The sequence below is a fragment of the Lathyrus oleraceus genome, chromosome 3 (assembly GCF_024323335.1).
Source record: "Lathyrus oleraceus cultivar Zhongwan6 chromosome 3, CAAS_Psat_ZW6_1.0, whole genome shotgun sequence".
Lineage (NCBI taxonomy): Eukaryota > Viridiplantae > Streptophyta > Magnoliopsida > Fabales > Fabaceae > Lathyrus > Lathyrus oleraceus.
The window spans coordinates 133,021,549-133,043,042 of record NC_066581.1 but is presented as its reverse complement, the minus strand read 5'-3'; the positions used below and the strand labels follow the sequence as shown (position 1 = coordinate 133,043,042).

The following is a 21,494-nucleotide window of genomic DNA, read 5'->3' as shown; positions in this document are numbered from 1 at the left end:
CTGAGAGACTTAGTTTAAGTCTTATGTGAGGGCTTGGCAGAAGTTCCTCCTGATAGGTTTTATGACCTGCCTTAAGAACTTATAGCCTCATTAGCTATGCTCAATATAACTTAACCTGAGAACCAAAAGCCTAGCTGGTTTGGCTCGTCACACATTTTATCAAGAAACTTAAAAACTTAGGGCTTCAGGATACTCAAATGCTTTATGATCTAAAGAGAACTTCTCCCTTTATAAAATTCTCTTGTGCTTAAGGAAATGTGTAATATTTTTTCTATAAAGGCCCTAACTAACGGCTGGAGCTTGGCAACCCCCAAGAGAGGTGACAATCATATATGCCTTCAGGAGGTAACACCTCGCCCCAAGTACCCTCCTCTCGCCAAATCAAGAGAAAATGTGGGAAAAGTCATTTCTTGATTAGAGAGAAGTCGGAGTTAATAGCTGATCCATGCTACCGTAGAAAATAGGGGTTCAACGATCCAAAACTGACTGAGTGGGCGATGATCCTAAAGCAACACACTTGTATACATAGTCTTTCACATCCGATAACTTATACATAATACCTAAAAGAAGAAAGGGACATCTGATAACTTTATACATAATACCTAAAGCAACACGCTTGTATACATAGTCTTTCACCTCGCGTGAGTTGGTCTCTCAAATAACTATAAACATCATAACACCATCATACATTGTTTCTCGTCGTCGTGTACAAGCCATTACCACCCTATATTATTATAAATCTATTCTCTGCCCTTGTAGGGATACCATGCACACATGTATTTTTTGACTAGTACAACCGGTAATTCGAATTCAAATCTCATTCATTTCACTTTAGTCTCATATTGACTTGGCCTAAGAGTGTTAATTTCATAGGTCAACCCTTCTCTACCGTACCAAAAATTCAAACTCAACATTTCAATTAACATCCATCATTCACCGAACAATTTTAATTTCTACGCAGTACATCTTCATTCTTGTAGCTTAAAGAATATCAATTCGACAAAATAGTGAAAAATGAATACACAAACAATTGTGATGATGCATAGTAGTGTTTTTGTATAACCGTCAAAAATGAAGTTATCATCACATTAGTAGGGACAAAGAGGACTATAACTTATATAATTATAATTGTGCACATCATTCAGGTCATGGCGGTTGATAAATTTTTAAGAGTTAAGAATTGTAATATTTTTGGAATAAAATATGACTAATTAGTTCCAAGTTTACTAGAAACAGCGTATGATCCAAATGTAGCTCCAAAAATGATTTATATACTGATGATTTTTATAATACTACGGCATAAACCAGAAGCAAACAAACAAAATAACAGCTACCCAATTTTTGTCTTTTTCCTAACAATATGAAACCAGACCCTCCATCCAGCAGGCCGTAACGCCTTCTACGTCACTAACCATGCGCCAATAGCACAATATTTTTCTAATAAACTATAAAAAATATTATCCAAAAAACTAATTAAAATAATCTACTACAACTAGTTCTAGTTTATGTTATTTACAATTTGCGCGTGTATACACCAAAACAAAAATACTCACATCATGGAACAAGCATTTGGGTTTTCATCGCTAAACATTTGTGGAGGAGGATGATTTGGATGCAAATAGAATGGAGGTTGTTGAGGCTCTACCGTATACCCTCCTTGACCTTGATTCCCATAACTATAATCATACCCTTGTTGATGATGATTCTGGTTCATGTAATTGTAATTGTAATTATACCCTCCTTGATTCGCATAATTATAATTGTGCCCCTGTTGAACCTCCATCCTATTACTACTACTCTGACCCGGTTCATATCCGTCGTACCAATACATTGGAGGTTGCTGCCCGTGACCGTAATGCTCCATTTTATTAACCTCAACCTTTGCTTTTCCACCCTCTTTCTTCTCACCACCATCTTCTTCTTTTTTCTCTTTTCCTCCATCTTTCTCTTTATTCTTCTTATTATCCTCTTCTTTCTTCGGTTGAATCACTTCCACATCACGTTTCAGCTTCTCTGTTAGATATGGTACAATTTCCTTAGCATCTATAGTTCCTTTTATCGTCACCAAGTCTTTTCCTCCATCAATGTTCACTGATTCAACTCCTGCAACCACAATTTTATTTAATTAATCAACCATAACTGTTATCCAAGATGGTGTGTTTCGTGTGTGTTTTTCATGATCAATGATAGAATCATTATTATTTATTTATTCGTGATTTTTTTATATACTAGTGTGGATGTGAGTTATTATTTGATTGATAATTAAAATTAAAATAAATATATTAGTAAACTAAAAATGTAGGTCAAAATAGGTAATGGCTAGGTGGCTAACCTTTGATTTTGAGGATAATCTTTTCAATTTTTTGAATACAAGAGTCACAGTGTAATCTAATCTTCAAAACGACCGTGTTTTGAACCGACTGAAAAAAAATCAAATTGAAAAGTAAAACCGTTAGTGAGATTGAAGCAATTCAAGCGAAATTCAACTTTAAAAAAAACGTGTTGGAACAAGTCACCGCTAAATTAACTCAATCAACTTCGAAAAAGAAGAAAAACAAAGTCAATTATGAATCAATCGCGATGAAATTTGTTTCCGTTTCGTCACTGTGCGACGTATTGAAAACGGCAACGAAATTTCTAACCTGTTTGGGCGGTTTTTCCTCAACCTTCTTCTCCTCGGGTTTCTTCTTCTCCTCCTCATCGGGCTTGTTCTTCCCCGGCAGTGGTTTATCGACGGCGGCGTCTTTTTTAGGCGGAGAGAAAACAAGCTCAACGTTCTTCTTAATTTTCTCTGCCAGTTTATCACGAACCTTGGTAGGATCGACTTTTCCGATAACCGTCAGTTTGTTACCGGCGGTATCGGCCTTAACATCTTCCACACCTGCATCATCATCAGCAGCATCATCAATTTTCAATCAGATCGAAAAGTAAAAAAAACCTGGAAAACATGAATTTAATAGTGAATGATTGAATAGGTACCGTCGAAACGGAGAAGAGCGCGTTTTATCTTCTTGACACATCCTTCACAATGTAAATCGAGTTTCAAAACGACAGCAGGAAGAGTGTCGTTTTTCTTTTCGACCTCATCTTTATCTTTCTGACCCATTTTGGTTTGAAATTGAAGAGAGGAATGTAAAATAAGTGTGAAGGAAGAAACGGAAGGAAGATATATATAGAAGAAGAATAGGTGAAGAGTCAAGTTAGTGAGGGTGGGTCACAGTCAATGAGGTGGATTATTGCAACATGATATGGGAGAATATGCGATTGCTATCTATGTATAGAAAGAGGGTTTGTGTTTGAGAGGTTATTTTTGGAAGGTGATGAAAACTATTATTGCTGGGTTTTGGGAGATAACCGTTTCTTAATTTTTGAGTGGATGGACTATGTTACCCTTGGGTTTTCGTGGTAATTGCATAAGGTGAATGACCTTTGAGCACGCGTAATGGAAAGAGGAAATAGTATCCGTTGGTTGACGGAGAATTTGAAAACTGCGGGAGTAAAAGGTGTGAGACTTAGAGACCTCCTTTGGGTTTACCCAAGAGAAACGGAATGCAATTTGGCCACTACATTCTCATCAATTTGGCCACTACTCCTTTCCTAGTATTTTTCTGTCAAAACAACCCTCAACCAGATTAATCTTTAATAAGTAATAGTGATAAACATTGTCACATCCATCTAAATACTTATTATACTCCCTACATCTTTCTTTATATTCACTATTTAAATAAAAAAAATAGTACTTGCATTAATAGATTTCTAAATTTGTACAATATATATATATATATATATATATATATATATATATATATATATATATATATATATATATTTATGCATACAAATAAAGTTATTTTTTAAAGTCATTTATTCTCTGACAATTGGTTTTAGGATTGGTCTTGTATACACTTTGTTTGTCTCTCTCCATTGTAATTTAGATTCTTTTGGTCTGATTTTGTTTGGTTGCTCCGTTGGTTTGAATTTGTCTAATTATGCTTGCTTTAGTTTGAGTTTGTTCGGATTTGTTCGTTTGATTTGGTATGTGTCGTACCTCGAAAAATACGATCATTCGCGAAGCGCAATCGCACACTCCCGAAAAATGTTCGAACAGAGTCGCCACCGAACATTATTTATTCCAATTAAACAATAGCAAAATATCGGAAAAAAATCTTTGGAAAGAACATGGTTGTCGCAACCATATTTGGATTCGGAGTCGATTACGCAAGTGGAATGTATTAGCACCCCTCATATCCGTTATACTCAACGGAAACCTTTTAGTTAAACTTGCGATTGAATGTTATCTTATGTTAATTTTTTTATTTGAGTCATTAATGTGCCTAACAAGATTGCGGGTGTTGCTCATACATATCTCTGGATGCGATGGAGAACTCAAGACATATGTAGTTCTGGATAGAAAATGTTTTGTTTGTTGTTCGATTTTAGCGAAAGCTATTTTGTATCAATTGATGGAAAACATTTATTTTACCTAAAATAGGCGATGAACGGGCGTTTGCATCACATTGAATGGATTTCTACATATCAACATTCACGAAAAAAAATGTCACTTATCTCAACTCACAAGATTGTGGATAAAGCATTGTTTTTGCATGGTCTCGAGGCAAAATATCTTTCGTTTGTGAAAAGGTTTTTGAGGATCGCATGGCGGCGAGAAAAAGAGTTTGATTGGTTGAGTGTCTTTTAGAAGTGAATGAAAAACGTTCGATGAGAACGAGACATAAACCTCGATATCAAACAACTTTTAGCTGGTGTCGACCCACCCGTGCTATGTGTCGATCCACCTGTGTTATATGTCGACCTAAGAGCCTTGTGTATCGTCACATAGCAGGCAACAACTTTCATTTTAAAATGCCTTTAGTATGTGTCGATCCACAACATGGATCTGTCGACCTATAACCTTTTTTTCCAAATAAAACCATAATTTTGACTTGTAAAAATGCTTCTAACCTGATTTTAAGTGTCCTAAGATGAAAATGCACATCTAGACATAGAAAGAAAGGTCCAATGTACACAAATACTAAGTGTCATAGTTTTGACATCATTCAAAATATTCCTAAAAAGGATAATGCACTCACATGCTAATGCGACAAGTAAGGGCATAACACAACTTATAGTGCACTCGAGTTTTCATGTATTCCCGAGGAAGAATTTAGTCGTTGATCTCGTAACTCCTCTCCTTAGCTGATATGGGTCATCTAACCGTTCTTGCTTATAAATAAGAGGAGTTTGGCATTTTGGAAAATTTTGCAATCCTCAATACTATAAAAAGTACCTTTCGTAACGCCATTTCACCTGGCTTAAAGTATCCACTATGGTAGAATCTATTTATTTAGGTGCTTTCCTTTTATTTTCATTTGAAGTCATTTTTCACCACGATTAAAACATCCAACCATGGTGAAAAGTGGCGCCTGGTCATGAGTTCGAATCCTAGAACCTATAGTTTTGTTTTATTTATTTATTTTTAAGCCACTTTTTGCCATGGTTGGAACTTCCAACCGTGGTGAAAAGTAGCACATGGTCATGAGTTTGAATCCTATAACCTATAGTTATATTTTTTATTTACTTTAAGCCATTTTTTACCATGGTTGAAACTTCCAACCGTGGTGAAAAGTAGCGTATGGTCATGAGTTCGAATCCTAGCACCTATAGTTTTATTTATATTTTTTAAGTCACTTTTACCACGGTTGTACTCTTAGAACATCTTATGGGTTACCTTGTGATTGTGAGTTAGCCAGATACACACTAGGTGGTATACCGATACCCATTGATGTTGTTCATGTTCATTGGAGGAAACTAACTATGGAAGTTGAGTTAGAGGTAGGTGAAGATGATAGATCAGAGGTGGATATGACTTCTGCAATGGATGAATTGTGGAGACGATTTAGGTCATTAGATGTTATTGGGAAAAGGGCATTAAAGAGTAGGGTATGTGAACTAGCATATCCAACAATGACTCCATTGTATCCACCACCTGAGAAACTAAAAACCAAAGGAGGAGTGAAGAAGAAAGGGAAAGTATTCGTGAATCCAGCACTGTTACAAAATACAAACATAATAAATAAAATAAATTAAGTTAACATATTTTATAAAATGAATCCAACACTTAATAAACAAAATTAAATTATATACCTGTAGGAGAGTAGGATATCCACTGAGCTGTTTGCAACTGTACATGGATGCATCTCCAAGATATCTGTAGAGGGTAACTAGTGCAGCTGCTCCCCAACTATATCCTGAACATCTATCCAAGTCCGTAAACAGGAGGAGGTATTGTAACACCCATCTAAAATACCCCAATAATTAATTAAAACAACAAAATATGAATCAGAGTAGATATGCAATTTCAGGGTGTCACACTTGACACTTGACACCATTCACCAAAATCACTTGTCATGCTCATTTATTAATCAAAATAAAACATTGCACAATTCGCAGCGGATAGAAATCTAACAACATGCAAACCATGTAACACATTACATGTAAAATTGTTCAACAACCAAAAATGAAAACAAAGTAAAACATCCCGTCCCGATGTTACATATACCAGAGCATGACCCACTAAGGAACTACACTAGACTCCAAGCACTAGCTTCTACTCAATCACTGCTCGTTACCTGAAACATAGTTGTAAGGGTGAGTTCCTCAATCGATATAATAAGCATTATAAAATATCATGTAATGCTAAGTAAATTAACACATTCATCACCCTACTCATATCACACATTCAGCAACGGCAACATCAACTCATAATCATACTCAACACAAACACAAAACACACGTATAATATTGGAATACATCCATTCATATTATACGCCATACATACATTATGAAATGAGACTCCATGCATGCGGTACCGACTATTCGTGAACACATAGTTCAACCTCACCGATCAAATCCAGATACGGCTACCAAGCTCACTAGTCCCACTCATTTGAGACCTAGTGACTCACTCACTAATTCCTCACCATGGGAATTAGCTACCACCATAAAGGCTATGCTATGCACGCTAAATCACCTAGCATGCAAACATCAACAACAATCCACAATGAACATATGCTCACACTCTAAGCCATAAACAGTCCATCCACAATTGCATACATAATAGATATATTCACAGCATTATGCATACCATCATACATCATCAGCATATTTATCACAGAATCATATCATGTCATGCCAAATAATAAATCACAGTATTAGCACACTCTACTAATACCTATACTGCTCAAAACAACGGGAAATGATCCCTACTATATCATACATCAGCTAAATTACATCACTCAGCTGAAACGACCAAAACTGCACAACAACAGCTCAGAAAAATCAAACTTCTGCCCATACACGTATGCCTCATGCCCATACGCGTATGGCACATTTCCTAGCCAAGCCCATACGCGTATGGCCTGTCTCATACGCGTATGATACGCGTACCACTTCTCCCATACGCGTACCAACAGAGACAAAACTACGTTAGAACATCATCTTCTTCATTCATACGCGTATGGCCTCACCCCATACGCGTACCACTCACAGGCTACGCGTAAGTACACGCGTATGGCACGTATCAGCACCAGTCTCCTCCCCTCCAGGCCATCTCATACGCGTATGGCCTAGTGTCATACGTGTATGACCAGAAACCAAAATTCCATATCTGCTATGGGTTTTTCTCTGCTACGAGATTTCTCAAATCCAACCTCCCACAGTCCAATTTTTACATAGCATTCGTTCATATTATCTAACACAGATCATACCCATTCAATTTCACAATTTCTAACCTTATTACATCTAATTCCTACGAATTTTCTTCAATTATAAACCCATATCTCATTCATCCATAAGTTCACAATTTGCAGCATTCATCATCCTGATTAGAGTCAATTCAATGGCTTATTACTACCCATTACATGTTAACCCATAATGCCCATTAAACGATGATAAACCCCCCTTACCTGAGTTAATCCGGCAAATCCTTTAACTTCAAGCTTTTCCCTTCTTCAACCCTTTTTCTCTTGCTCTTCCTTTTTGCCCTTTTTCCACTTTTTAGTCGCTTCTCTGTTTTCACGTGTAAAAACCTTTTTACTAAATGGGACTCTTTACCGATTCCAAAAATCGTTCCAATTCCAACTTTATTATTCCAATAATATTCCAATTATTTAATTAAATTAATAAATATACTAATAATAATATATATGAAGGGTTTATCTTTTATTTTGAAAAATAATACCCTCTCATTCATATTATCATCATAATATACTATTAAACTTAAATTAAATAATTATCATATTTTATCGGGGTGTTACAGGTATCGTGCCTCTACAAGTGTAAAGGTCTTATCAGCAAATATGGTGGAATCCACCAACATCAATAGATATGCTCTGGTCGCATATGCCCAACTGGAAGCAGCTCTATGTTGTACGAATAAATCGTATAACCACTCCAACTTGTAATACGACCCCCTGCAGCTACGAACATGTGAGTGTGTTTGACCCTGTGGCACTCCTAGGTAGTCAACAGCAAGTTCAACAGCTACCTCTTCAGTCACATCCTGAGGACTCCAGAAGATACCCCTGATGGGCAAGTGAAGTAGACATGAGACATCATCTAAAGTAATGCTCATTTCACCAAACGACATGTGAAATGAAGATGTCTCTAGATGCCATCCTTCCACAAATGCAGAGACAAGAATTGTGTCTATCTTGTTCAGACTGGTTCTCTGCAATGAAGATAAACTGGATCTAGATACCCAACTCTCCATCTGTGGTGGAAGAGCCAATGGAACCCTAGAAGTCAACTTCAGTCCATGTCCAGCAACCTTCAACTCTTTCTTTGGACCTCTTTCCTAAAAACAATTAAAACACATATTAGAAAACAAAATATAAAATATTCAACTATTATTCATTTTCAAATATAGCCCGTTTACTTACCTCACTGAACCATAAATGTCGAGCAACATGATGCTCGTACTTCACCAAAAGAGACGTATCGTACGGCCCTCCTGGATATCCAATCGGCTCAGCTGCAGATGAAGATGCACCCCGGTCTAATGTGCGGACTGGAATCCTACCATCTGCACCTCGTCTTCGAACCACTGCAAAAAAAAAGTTTAAAAAAATAATTAAAATTTAAAAAAAAAAAACGTACCGGAACACTTCACCTCGTCCTCCCCAAGCTACCTTTACCAAAGCAATCTCTTTACCCCGCAACTGCTTCAACTCTCGATCCTCGATCCTCATAGGTGATGTTTCAACAGTCAGGTTATCTCTCACCTGTACATCATCTACTTGGACCACATGCGACGGATCAGGAATGTACCTCCTCAACTGAGACACATGAAAAACCTCATGCAAATTCGCAAGTGACGGCGGTAAAGCGATACGATAGGCTACCTCCCCTATCCTCTCCAAAATCTGATAAGGACCAATAAATCGAGGTGTCAACTTCTTCGACTTCAAAGCTCGACCAACCCCAGTTATCGGAGTAACACGAAGAAACACATGATCTCCCTCTTGAAACTCAAGTGACTTCCTCCTCTTGTCGTGATAACTCTTCTGACGACTCTGAGCAATCCTCATCTTCTTCTGAATCATCTTAATCTTTTCCGTAGTTTGTTGAACAATCTCCGGTCCAACCACAGCACTCTCACCGGACTCATACCAACATAAAGGTGTCCGACATCTCCTACCATACAAAGCTTCAAACGGTGCCATACCAATGCTCGAATGAAAACTATTGTTGTAGGTAAACTCAATCAAAGGTAAATAACAATCCCAAGCACCTCCCTTTTCCAAAACACAAGCCCTCAAAAGATCCTCCAGTGACTGAATCGTCCTCTCAGTCTGACCATCAGTCTGCGGATGATATGCAGAACTCAATCTCAGCTTAGTTCCCAAAGCCCTCTGCAAACCTTCCCAGAACTCCGATGTAAATCTAGGATCTCTGTCCGAAACAATACTCGACGGAATACCATGCAAACTTACAATTTTCTCAATATACAACTCAGCTAATCTCTCTAACGGATAATCCATTCTGATCGGAATGAAATGAGCCGATTTTGTCAATCTGTCAACAATCACCCAAATAACTTCAAAATTCTTAATTGTCCTCGGTAAACCAGAAACAAAATCCATACTGATACTATCCCACTTCCACTCTGGAATAGCCAACGGTTGCATTAGCCCAGACGGCTTCTGATGCTCAATCTTTGACTTCTGACAAGTCAAACAAGAATAAACAAAACTCGCAATTTCTCTTTTCATTCCCGGCCACCAAAATAACTTTTTCAAATCATGATACATCTTCGTAGCCCCAGGATGAATACTCAGGCCACTACGATGTCCTTCCTCAAGAATACTCTTCTTAAGTTCGGTAACATCCGGAATACACACCCGATTACCAAATTTCAAAACACCATTCTCATCAACTCTGAATTCACCACCTTGACCTTGATTCACTAGAGTCAACTTATCAACCAAAAGCACATCGGATTTCTGACCCTCTCTAATCTCATCCAGAATACCACTCGTTAACTTCAACATTCCCAATTTAACACTATTGTGAGTACTCTCACACACCAAACTCAAGTCTCTAAACTGCTCAATTAAATCCAATTCCTTAACCATTAACATAGACATATGCAATGATTTCCGACTCAATGCATCAGCCACTACGTTTGCTTTACCCGGATGGTAATTCAAACCAAAGTCATAATCCTTCAGAAACTCTAACCATCTCCTCTGTCTCATATTCAGCTCTTTCTGATCAAACAAATACTTTAAACTTTTATGGTCACTGAAAACCTCAAATCTTGACCCGTACAAGTAATGCCTCCATAACTTCAGAACAAATACCACAACTGCCAACTCTAAATCGTGTGTCGGATAGTTCCTCTCATGAACCTTCAGTTGTCTCGAAGCATAAGCTACAACCTGCTTATTCTGCATCAAAACACCACCCAAACCCAACAATGAAGCATCACAGTAAACCTCAAATGGTTCCGACGGACTTGGTAATATCAGAATAGGAGCAGTAGTTAACCTTCTCTTTAACTCTTGGAAACCTTCTTCACATTTTGAGTCCCAAACAAACGCTTGCCCCTTTCTAGTCAACATCGTTAATGGTAACGCCAACTTAGAAAATCCCTCAATGAATTTCCTATAATAACCTGCAAGTCCAAGAAAACTCCTTATCTCAGAAACTGACTTCGGAGCTTCCCACTTAGATACCGCTTCTATCTTAGAAGGATCAACAGCAATACCACCTCTTGAAACCACATGACCAAGAAAACTAACCTCTTCTAACCAAAATTCACACTTGGACAGTTTAGCAAATAACTTCTTTTTTCGTAGAACTCCTAAAACCACTCTCAAATGTTCAACATGCTCTTCTTCAGATTTCGAATACACCAAAATATCGTCCATAAACACCACAACAAACTTGTCTAGGTACGGATGGAAAATCCTATTCATATACTCCATAAATACCCCAGGCGCATTAGTCACACCAAAAGGCATTACAGAATACTCATAATGTCCATACCTTGTTCTGAAAGCAGTCTTTTGAATATCCTCAGTTTTCACACGTATCTGATGATACCCCGATCTCAAATCTATTTTGCTGAACACACTCGCACCAACCAACTGATCCATCAAATCATCAATCCTCGGCAAAGGATACCGATTCTTGATCGTCACTTTATTCAGTTGCCTGTAGTCCACACACAACCTCATAGTACCTTCTTTCTTCTTAACCAATAACACTGGTGCGCCCCACGGTGACACACTCGGACGAATAAATTTCTTATCCAACAGATCTTCCACCTGACTCTTCAATTCAGTTAACTCAACAGCAGACATACGGTACGGAGCCATCGATATCGGCCTAGTACCAGGTACCAAATCAATCGAGAACTCAACTTCACGCTCTGGCGGTAATTCATTCACTTCTTCAGGAAACACATCAGGAAAATCACACACCATGGCTAGATCACAAATCACCAGTTTATCTTTAGCCTCCAAAGTCGCTAACAGCATAAACAACTCTGCCCCATCTGCTACTGCCTCATTCACCTGCCTTGCTGATAGAAACAAACTCTTTCCTTCCTCAATCTCAGGAAAGATCACAGTCTTATCAAAACAGTTGATATAAACTCGGTTAAACACCAACCAGTTCATACCCAGGATAACATCAATCTGCACTAGTGGAAGACACACGAGGTCCATCCCAAAGTCTCTACCAAAAATACTCAAAGGACAATTTAAACAAACTGAAGTAGTAGTCATTGAACCCTTCGCAGGAGTATCAATCACCATACTCCCATGCATCTCAGATATCTCTAATTTAAGTTTCACAGCACAATCCAAAGATATAAAGGAATGAGTCGCACCTGTGTCAATAATAGCTACAAGAGGAAAGCCATTAATATAACACGTACCTCGGATCAAACGATCATCTGCAGAAGTCTCAGAACCCGATAAAGCAAAGACCTTGCCTCCCGACTGGTTCTCTTTCTTCGGCTTAGTACACTGTGGACTGATATGACCCACCTCTCCACAGTTGAAACAAGTCATAGTCTTCAACCGGCACTCTGCATCCAAGTGACCGCCTTTGCCACACTTGAAACACTTCTTCTCAGTACTGGTACACTCATGGATACGATGTCCAGCCTGACCACATCTGTAACACTTAGCAGGGGCACTGGAGTCTCCCCCACTAGGTCTCTTCATCCCACTCTGTCTATGGAAACCTTTGCCAGCTGCATACGGTTTCCCACGATCATTCTGATTCTTGCCTTTCCTATCAACCCTCTGCTGATAGCTCTCCGCTCTGGCCTTGGTATCCTGTTCAAAAATCCTGCAACAGTCAACCAAGTCAGAAAACACTCTAATCCGCTGATACCCAATAGCCTGCTTGATCTCGGGACGTAACCCGTTCTCAAACTTCACACATTTTGAAAATTCCCCAGTAGCCTCATCATAGGGAGTGTAATACTTCGACAGCTCTGTGAACTTAGCAGCATACTCAGTAACAGACCGGTTGCCCTGCTTCAATTCTAAGAACTCTATCTCTTTCTTTCCTCTGACATCCTCTGGAAAGTACTTCCTCAGGAATCTCTCTCTGAACACCGCCCAAGTGATCTCATCACTCCCAGCAGCTTCCAACTCAGTGCGGGCAGCAACCCACCAATCATCTGCTTCCTCTGACAGCATATGCGTACCGAACCTGACCTTCTGGTTATCGGCACACTCAGTCACTCGGAAGATCCTCTCGATCTCCTTCAACCACTTCTGAGCACCATCTGGATCGTATGCTCCCTTGAACATTGGAGGATTGTTCTTCTGGAACTCACTCAGTTGACGAGCAGCTCCCAATCCCACAACATTCGGATTCCCTCCAAGTACTCCAGCTAGCATACCCAGAGCCTCAGCAATCGCAGCATCGTCTCTACCTCTTCCAGCCATCTCTATTCTGAGTTAATCCAACAAGCTAAAACAATAAGTACTGATAGGGTTACACAACACCTATCACATACAGGGAAACAGAATAATTACGACTCGACTCGACCGACTATGCTCTGATACCACTAATGTAACACCCATCTAAAATACCCCAATAATTAATTAAAACAACAAAATATGAATCAGAGTAGATATGCAATTTCAGGGTGTCACACTTGACACTTCACACCATTCACCAAAATCACTTGTCATGCTCATTTATTAATCAAAATAAAACATTGCACAATTCGCAGCGGATAGAAATCTAACAACATGCAAACCATGTAACACATTACATGTAAAATTGTTCAACAACCAAAAATGAAAACAAAGTAAAACATCCCGTCCCGATGTTACATATACCAGAGCATGACCCACTAAGGAACTACACTAGACTCCAAGCACTAGCTTCTACTCAATCACTGCTCGTTACCTGAAACATAGTTGTAAGGGTGAGTTCCTCAATCGATATAATAAGCATTATAAAATATCATGTAATGCTAAGTAAATTAACACATTCATCACCCTACTCATATCACACATTCAGCAACGGCAACATCAACTCATAATCATACTCAACACAAACACAAAACACACGTATAATATTGGAATACATTCATTCATATTATACGCCATACATACATTATGAAATGAGACTCCATGCATGCGGTACCGACTATTCGTGAACACATAGTTCAACCTCACCGATCAAATCCAGATACGGCTACCAAGCTCACTAGTCCCACTCATTTGAGACCTAGTGACTCACTCACTAATTCCTCACCATGGGAATTAGCTACCACCATAAAGGCTATGCTATGCACGCTAAATCACCTAGCATGCAAACATCAACAACAATCCACAATGAACATATGCTCACACTCTAAGCCATAAACAGTCCATCCACAATTGCATACATAATAGATATATTCACAGCATTATGCATACCATCATACATCATCAGCATATTTATCACAGAATCATATCATGTCATGCCAAATAATAAATCACAGTATTAGCACACTCTACTAATACCTATACTGCTCAAAACAACAGGAAATGATCCCTACTATATCATACATCAGCTAAATTACATCACTCAGCTGAAACGACCAAAACTGCACAACAACAGCTCAGAAAAATCAAACTTCTGCCCATACACGTATGCCTCATGCCCATACGCGTATGGCACATTTCCTAGCCAAGCCCATACGCGTATGGCCTGTCTCATACGCGTATGATACGCGTACCACTTCTCCCATACGCGTACCAACAGAGACAAAACTACGTTAGAACATCATCTTCTTCATTCATACGCGTATGGCCTCACCCCATACGCGTACCACTCACAGGCTACGCGTAAGTACACGCGTATGGCGCGTATCAACATCAGTCTCCTCCCCTCCAGGCCATCTCATACGCGTATGGCCTAGTGTCATACGCGTATGACCAGAAACCAAAATTCCAGATCTGCTATGGGTTTTTCTCTGCTACGAGATTTCTCAAATCCAACCTCCCACAGTCCAATTTTTACACAGCATTCGTTCATATTATCTAACACAGATCATACCCATTCAATTTCATAATTTCTAACCTTATTACATCTAATTCCTACGAATTTTCTTCAATTATAAACCCATATCTCATTCATCCATAAGTTCACAATTTGCAGCATTCATCATCCTGATTAGAGTCAATTCAATGGCTTATTACTACCCATTACATGTTAACCCATAATGCCCATTAAACGATGATAAACCCCCCTTACCTGAGTTAATCCGACAAATCCTTTAACTTCAAGCTTTTCCCTTCTTCAACCCTTTTTCTCTTGCTCTTCCTTTTTGCCCTTTTTCCACTTTTTAGTCGCTTCTCTGTTTTCACGTGTAAAAACCTTTTTACTAAATGGGACTCTTTACCGATTCCAAAAATCGTTCCAATTCCAACTTTATTATTCCAATAATAATAATCCAATAATATTCCAATTATTTAATTAAATTAATAAATATACTAATAATAATATATATGAAGGGTTTATCTTTTATTTTGAAAAATAATACCCTCTCATTCATATTATCATCATAATATACTATTAAACTTAAATTAAATAATTATCATATTTTATCGGGGTGTTACAGGTATCGTGCCTCTACAAGTGTAAAGGTCTTATCAGCAAATATGGTGGAATCCACCAACATCAATAGATATGCTCTGGTCGCATATGCCCAACTGGAAGCAGCTCTATGTTGTACGAATAAATCGTATAACCACTCCAAGTTGTAATACGACCCCCTGCAGCTACGAACATGTGAGTGTGCTTGACCCTGTGACACTCCTAGGTAGTCAACAGCAAGTTCAACAGCTACCTCTTCAGTCACATCCTGAGGACTCCAGAAGATACCCCTGATGGGCAAGTGAAGTAGACATGAGACATCATCTAAAGTAATGCTCATTTCACCAAACGACATGTGAAATGAAGATGTCTCTAGATGCCATCCTTCCACAAATGCAGAGACAAGAATTGTGTCTATCTTGTTCAGACTGGTTCTCTGCAATGAAGATAAACTGGATCTAGATACCCAACTCTTCATCTGTGGTGGAAGAGCCAATGGAACCCTAGAAGTCAACTTCAGTCCATGTCCAGCAACCTTCAACTCTTTCTTTGGACCTCTTTCCTAAAAACAATTAAAACACATATTAGAAAACAAAATATAAAATATTCAACTATTATTCATTTTCAAATATAGCCCGTTTACTTACCTCACTGAACCATAAATGTCGAGCAACATGATGCTCGTACTTCACCAAAAGAGACGTATCGTACGGCCCTCCTGGATATCCAATCGGCTCAGCTGCAGATGAAGATGCACCCCGGTCTAACGTGCGGACTGGAATCCTACCATCTGCACATCGTCTTCGAACCACTGCAAAAAAAAAGTTTAAAAAAATAATTAAATTTTTTTAAAAAAAAAAAACGTACCGGAACACTTCAAAGAAGAGTTCCGGTGAGTAAAAAAACAAGATGACTTCCGGAACACTTTCTTAAAGAGTTCCGGTTTAGATAATCCAAACCGGAAGTCTTTAAGAAAGACTTCCGGTATACAACAATCCAAACCGGAAGACTTTCTAAAAGACTTCCGGTTCAGTGCCCCCTAAAGGCAACAAACCGGAACTCTTTAGACATGTGTTCCGGTATACATTTCATGAACCGGAAGACTTACTCTGAGTGTTCCGGTTTACAATGCCAAAAAGTGAAAAATTCTCTTTTCCGGAACTCTTGAGACGAAAATGGTAAAAAAAAATAGAAATTGAAAATATACCCTATTTATATGAGGGTATTTTGGTCAAAAAAATTTAAATGTAGGGGTGTGGGTACAATTGTAGGGGTACGGGGTAAAGTTTTCAAATATTTGTCGTCCATTTAGTGAGTATCAACGCTCAAGACAGTAACATTAGTGAACCGTGTGAAACCTAAAACTTAGATGAACTTCCAACTTAGATGAACGTCATCTTCTACCTCCTAACATCATCTTCAATTTACAACACTCTATTTCTCCATTAAACCAAGATTGAAAACATCATTTCTTCTAAAACAAACTCGAAAACATCATTTTTTTCATTAACAAATTTCAGAACTCCATCACCTCTTCTCCAACTTGAATGACACAATAAAAATATGGATTCAAGTTAGGAACGTTAGTTGTTGTTGCTCTTGTTATTCGTTTTGTTGATGTTGTTGTTCTTGTTGTTCTTGTTTTTGTTTTTGTTATTAGTATTGTTGTTGTTGTTGTTGTTGTTGTTATTCTTATTGTTCTTGTTGTTGTTCTTGTTGCTATTGTTATTGTTATTGTTGTTGTTGTTGTTTTTATTGTTGTTGTTGTTGTTATTGTTGTAGTTGTTGTTATTGTTATTGTTGTTGTTATTATTATTGTTCTTCTTCTTCTTCTTTCTTCTTCTTCTTCTTCTTCTTCTTATTATTATTATTATTATTATTATTATTATTATTATTATTATTATTATTATTATTATTATTATTTATTATTATTATTATTATTATTGTTTTTTTTTGTTCTTGTTGTAGTTCTTGTTATTCTTGATGTTGTTGTTGTTATTGTTGTTCTACTGCTGTATTTTATTTTATTTTATTAAAAGACATACAACAACGGTTGTTTAAAGTAACTGTTGTGATAGGTTGAGACATACAACAACAATTGTTTAAAGTAACTGTTGTGATAGGTTGAGCGCTACTTGACTTATAATCATGGTTGCACGCCCGTGGTGGAAAGAATCATACATACAATCACACCTTACCTCACAACGGTTGGTCGGTCGTGGTTGTATCCTTTTTCCAAACGCTATGAGAGGTATTTTTCGTAGTAGTGCCTTGGAATTCAAGTTCGTTCGTATTCATTGTGTCAGTAAACTCATTCGCTTCTTCTTTCCTGAAAACATTAATTAGGACGGTTTCAGTTCTCTAATCAAAATATATGCTTTCTTCGTTCATTTTGCTTCATCAATCTCACATCCCAAGTACCACTTTACACTCAAGCTTTTTCTTCAACATTTTGTATTTTTAAGTCAGAATGGGTGATGGTACAATTAACTTAGTGAGTGATTTTGAAAGAAAAACTCCTTCTACCTCGAGAATGGGGCATCCCTTAATTCTCATCTCCCTTCCTCTTTATCATAATTTCCTAAAACAGAAGTCATACCTTTAATTGACGATTCTGACTCAGAAAGAGTATTTGGGGACTCCCTGGAGGAATGAGCTTTTTCATCCAACTCATTAGAAACCCTCTTATCAAATATCGACGGATAGGTGAATCGTACTAGGGTCCCTATGACCCCTCCCATCTTAACCGAGGATGAAATACAATTCAATCAGCGAATGAGAGAACACGCTAAAAGTTTCTTCCAACTTTCCCAGAGAACCAATAACTGTTAACCTAAGGTTTTTTATCGGCATTTCAACATGAACATGAGATATGAGATGTATATAAATGCTAAGTGCAGATAATTAAGTCTTGATTTTGACACCAAGGGAACTTTTCACATATTTGATAAATAGATATTTCGACGGATATTATTAGGCAACTTGAAGACGTTTCGACTGAAGGAACGGTTTGAAGCAGTTCAAAAACCAAAGACGTGTGGAAACACATTAGAAGACAAAGACCCACGTAGCAAGATACATGTTAAATTCTGGAGAGACAACTGTTATTGATAGTTATCGATGTACCTATTATATAATTAGATTCCAATGTTGTAATCAAGGTTTACTTTTTCATTTTTTTTCTCTTTAGAAATCTCGTATCCAGGTTACTGAGATCTTGAGTCTATGAAAAATGTATAAACTTACGTCTCATCTTTAATTTAAACACTTCCTATTACTTTTTGTAATTTACTTTTTTTTTGTTTTTACGTTAATTTAAAAGCATTTACTCAAATTATTTAGTTATATTGCATTAGAAAATATTATAGCACTTTCACCCTTTTCTCAAAACGTTTTGGACAAATTAATTACTTATTAATTACTTACATAACAAATAACTTAAGTAACTCAACAACTTTTACTAATATGAATTACACTTTGACACTAAGTCTCACCAAAAAAATAAATAAATGCAAAGCATGATAAGAGTTTATAAAATATAATAGTCATTTCCATAATAAGTTTGTTATGTAAATATAAGTTAGAGATGTTGAATTGTAATTTCTTGTGTTGAAGCAGGTTGCTCGACATAAGCAAGGAAGTGTCGAATCACCTAAGTGTGTTGAGTTGTGTTAGTATGTCGAAGTGTCGAAGCATGTTGCTTCACACAAGTTTTCGACTTAGGCCTATTTTTAGTAGTGTTAGCTTGGGCTTTTATAGTTTCGGGCTTTGCCTTGGGGTACAAGTTAACCTAAATCTATAAATAGAGGGAGTAACCCTTATTCTTGTAATAATAAAGAATATTGTATTCACAGTATTTTGAAGTTGCAAAGTGAATAAGAAGTTTTCCACAGTTTGTGGACAGAGAGAAACTCTACACAATATTACTCTTCTCCTTCACTGTTCTTTCTTTTCTTTCTCAATTGTTCTTCTCTTTTTCATTGTTATTATGTGGGTGATAACAATCTTGTTCGTCAAGATTGATAGAAATTCTCCATAGATTGTGGTGGATTTCCAACATCTAGTATCAAGAGCTCTAGTTTAAGCGATTCGTGGGAAGAAAATCACGATGGCAATGAATCATCCAAACGGGCATTTTCCAGCAAATCTTCTGATTCTCAAGAACAACAATTATGAGAATTGGTGCAAGCAGATAAAAGTTGTGTTATGTTATAAAGATCTTTGGGATCTTGTGAAGGAAGGAGTAACAACGCTTGTAGAAAATGCGACAGATCAAGAAAATGCAACACAAAAAGAATTGAAGAAGAAATATTATAAAGCTCTCTTTATAATCCACCAATGTGTTGATGCATATAACTTTGAAAAGGTTAGTGATGTAGATTCAACAAAAGAAGCATGGGAAATTCTGGAGAAGTCGTTTGGAGGTGCAGAGAAGGTGAAAGAGGTGATGTTAAAAACTCACAAAAGGACGTATGAATTGATTCAGATGGAAGACAATGAAAGCATAACTGATTTCTTCACCAAGGTTACGAAACTGGTGAATCAAATCAAGGTATATGGAGAAGTGTTGACATCAAGATTTGTTGTTAGAAATATCTTAAGGTCATTGGCTCCAAAGTTCGACCATGTGGTAGTAGCCATAGAAGAGTCGAAAGATTTGTCAAAACTGACAAAGGAATAAGTTCAAGGGACGCTTGAATCTCATGAACAAAGAATGGCTGAAAGAGCTACAGGAAAGTCGAAGAGTGATATGGATTTGCAGGCACAATCAACAAAAGAAAGGAAAGGTAAAGGAAGCTGGAATGGCAACAAAGGTAGATAAGGTTACAACAATTTGACTGGTTGAAATCAGCAAGAAGGAAATTGGTTGAATCAGAGAAAACCCTCAAGGCAACCAAATAGATGGTGTTGCAGTTAGAGGAAGAGATGATGGGAAAAATCCAGAAAAAAGTCACATTCAGTATTGCAATTGTCATAAGTATGGTCAATATTCTAGTGATTGTCTAGAAAAGTAGAAGAATCAAGAAACTTATGCAAAGCTGGCGAAACATGAAGAAGAAGAGACGTTGCTGATGGTTACAACAAGAGATGAAGAGAGATTCAAGGACCAGTGGTACTTGGACTCAGGATGCTCATCACACATGTCTAGAAGGAAAGATTGGTTTGTCAACATAAAGCCCTCAATGAAGAACATGGTGAAATTTGCAAATGACAACACTCTAGCAACTGAAGGTGTTGGTGATGTTCTGATTATGAGGAAAGATGGCAAGAGGTCAATAATTTCAAATGTGTTGTACATACCAGGCATGAAGAGCAACTTGCTCGGCATATGGCAGTTAGTAAAAAAAACTACAAGGTGTCGATCAAAGACAAGATGATGAGAGTTCTCGAATCAAATGGAAGATTGATCTTGAAGGCTCCAATGTCTCAGAATAGAACCTTCAAGATTGAACTAAATGTGATGGAGTATAAGTGCCTTGCAACAGCAGCCAACATAGATGAATGGATATGGCATTATAGACTTGGCCATCTCAATTTCAAAGACATCATAGATTTGAAGAGAAGAAATATGGTTTCAGGATTACCAGAAATTAACATTCCAAATGAAGTGTGTGAAGAATGTGTGCAGGCGAAGCATCATAAGAACAACTTTAGTAAGGATGCAAGAAGCATGTCGAAGGCAATTCTTGAAGCCATATACTCCGATGTATGTGGTCCTCTCCAGGTGGATTCGATTGGAGGTAGCAAATAATTTGTTACATTCATAGATGATTTCATTCGAAAACTGTGGGCTTACCTGATCAAGAAGAAAAGTGGAGTGATCAAGGTATTTTCCAAGTTTAAATCTATGATCGAAAGACAGAGCGGTTGAAAGA

General features: G+C 37.6%; 1 protein-coding gene across 1 annotated transcript; it reads right to left on the bottom strand.

Annotated features, from left to right (window-relative positions):
- Positions 1–1,251: 1,251 nt before the first annotated feature.
- Positions 1,252–3,532, bottom strand: LOC127125790 (heavy metal-associated isoprenylated plant protein 5). Its single transcript, XM_051054611.1, has 4 exons — positions 2,980–3,532; positions 2,643–2,881; positions 2,333–2,420; positions 1,252–2,103 (listed from the first exon to the last, which is right to left on the bottom strand). The coding sequence occupies exons 1-4, from the start codon at positions 3,104–3,106 to the stop codon at positions 1,550–1,552; spliced, it is 1,008 nt and encodes a 335-aa protein (XP_050910568.1). The 5' UTR covers positions 3,107–3,532; the 3' UTR covers positions 1,252–1,549.
- Between the last annotated feature and the right edge of the window lie 17,962 nt (positions 3,533–21,494).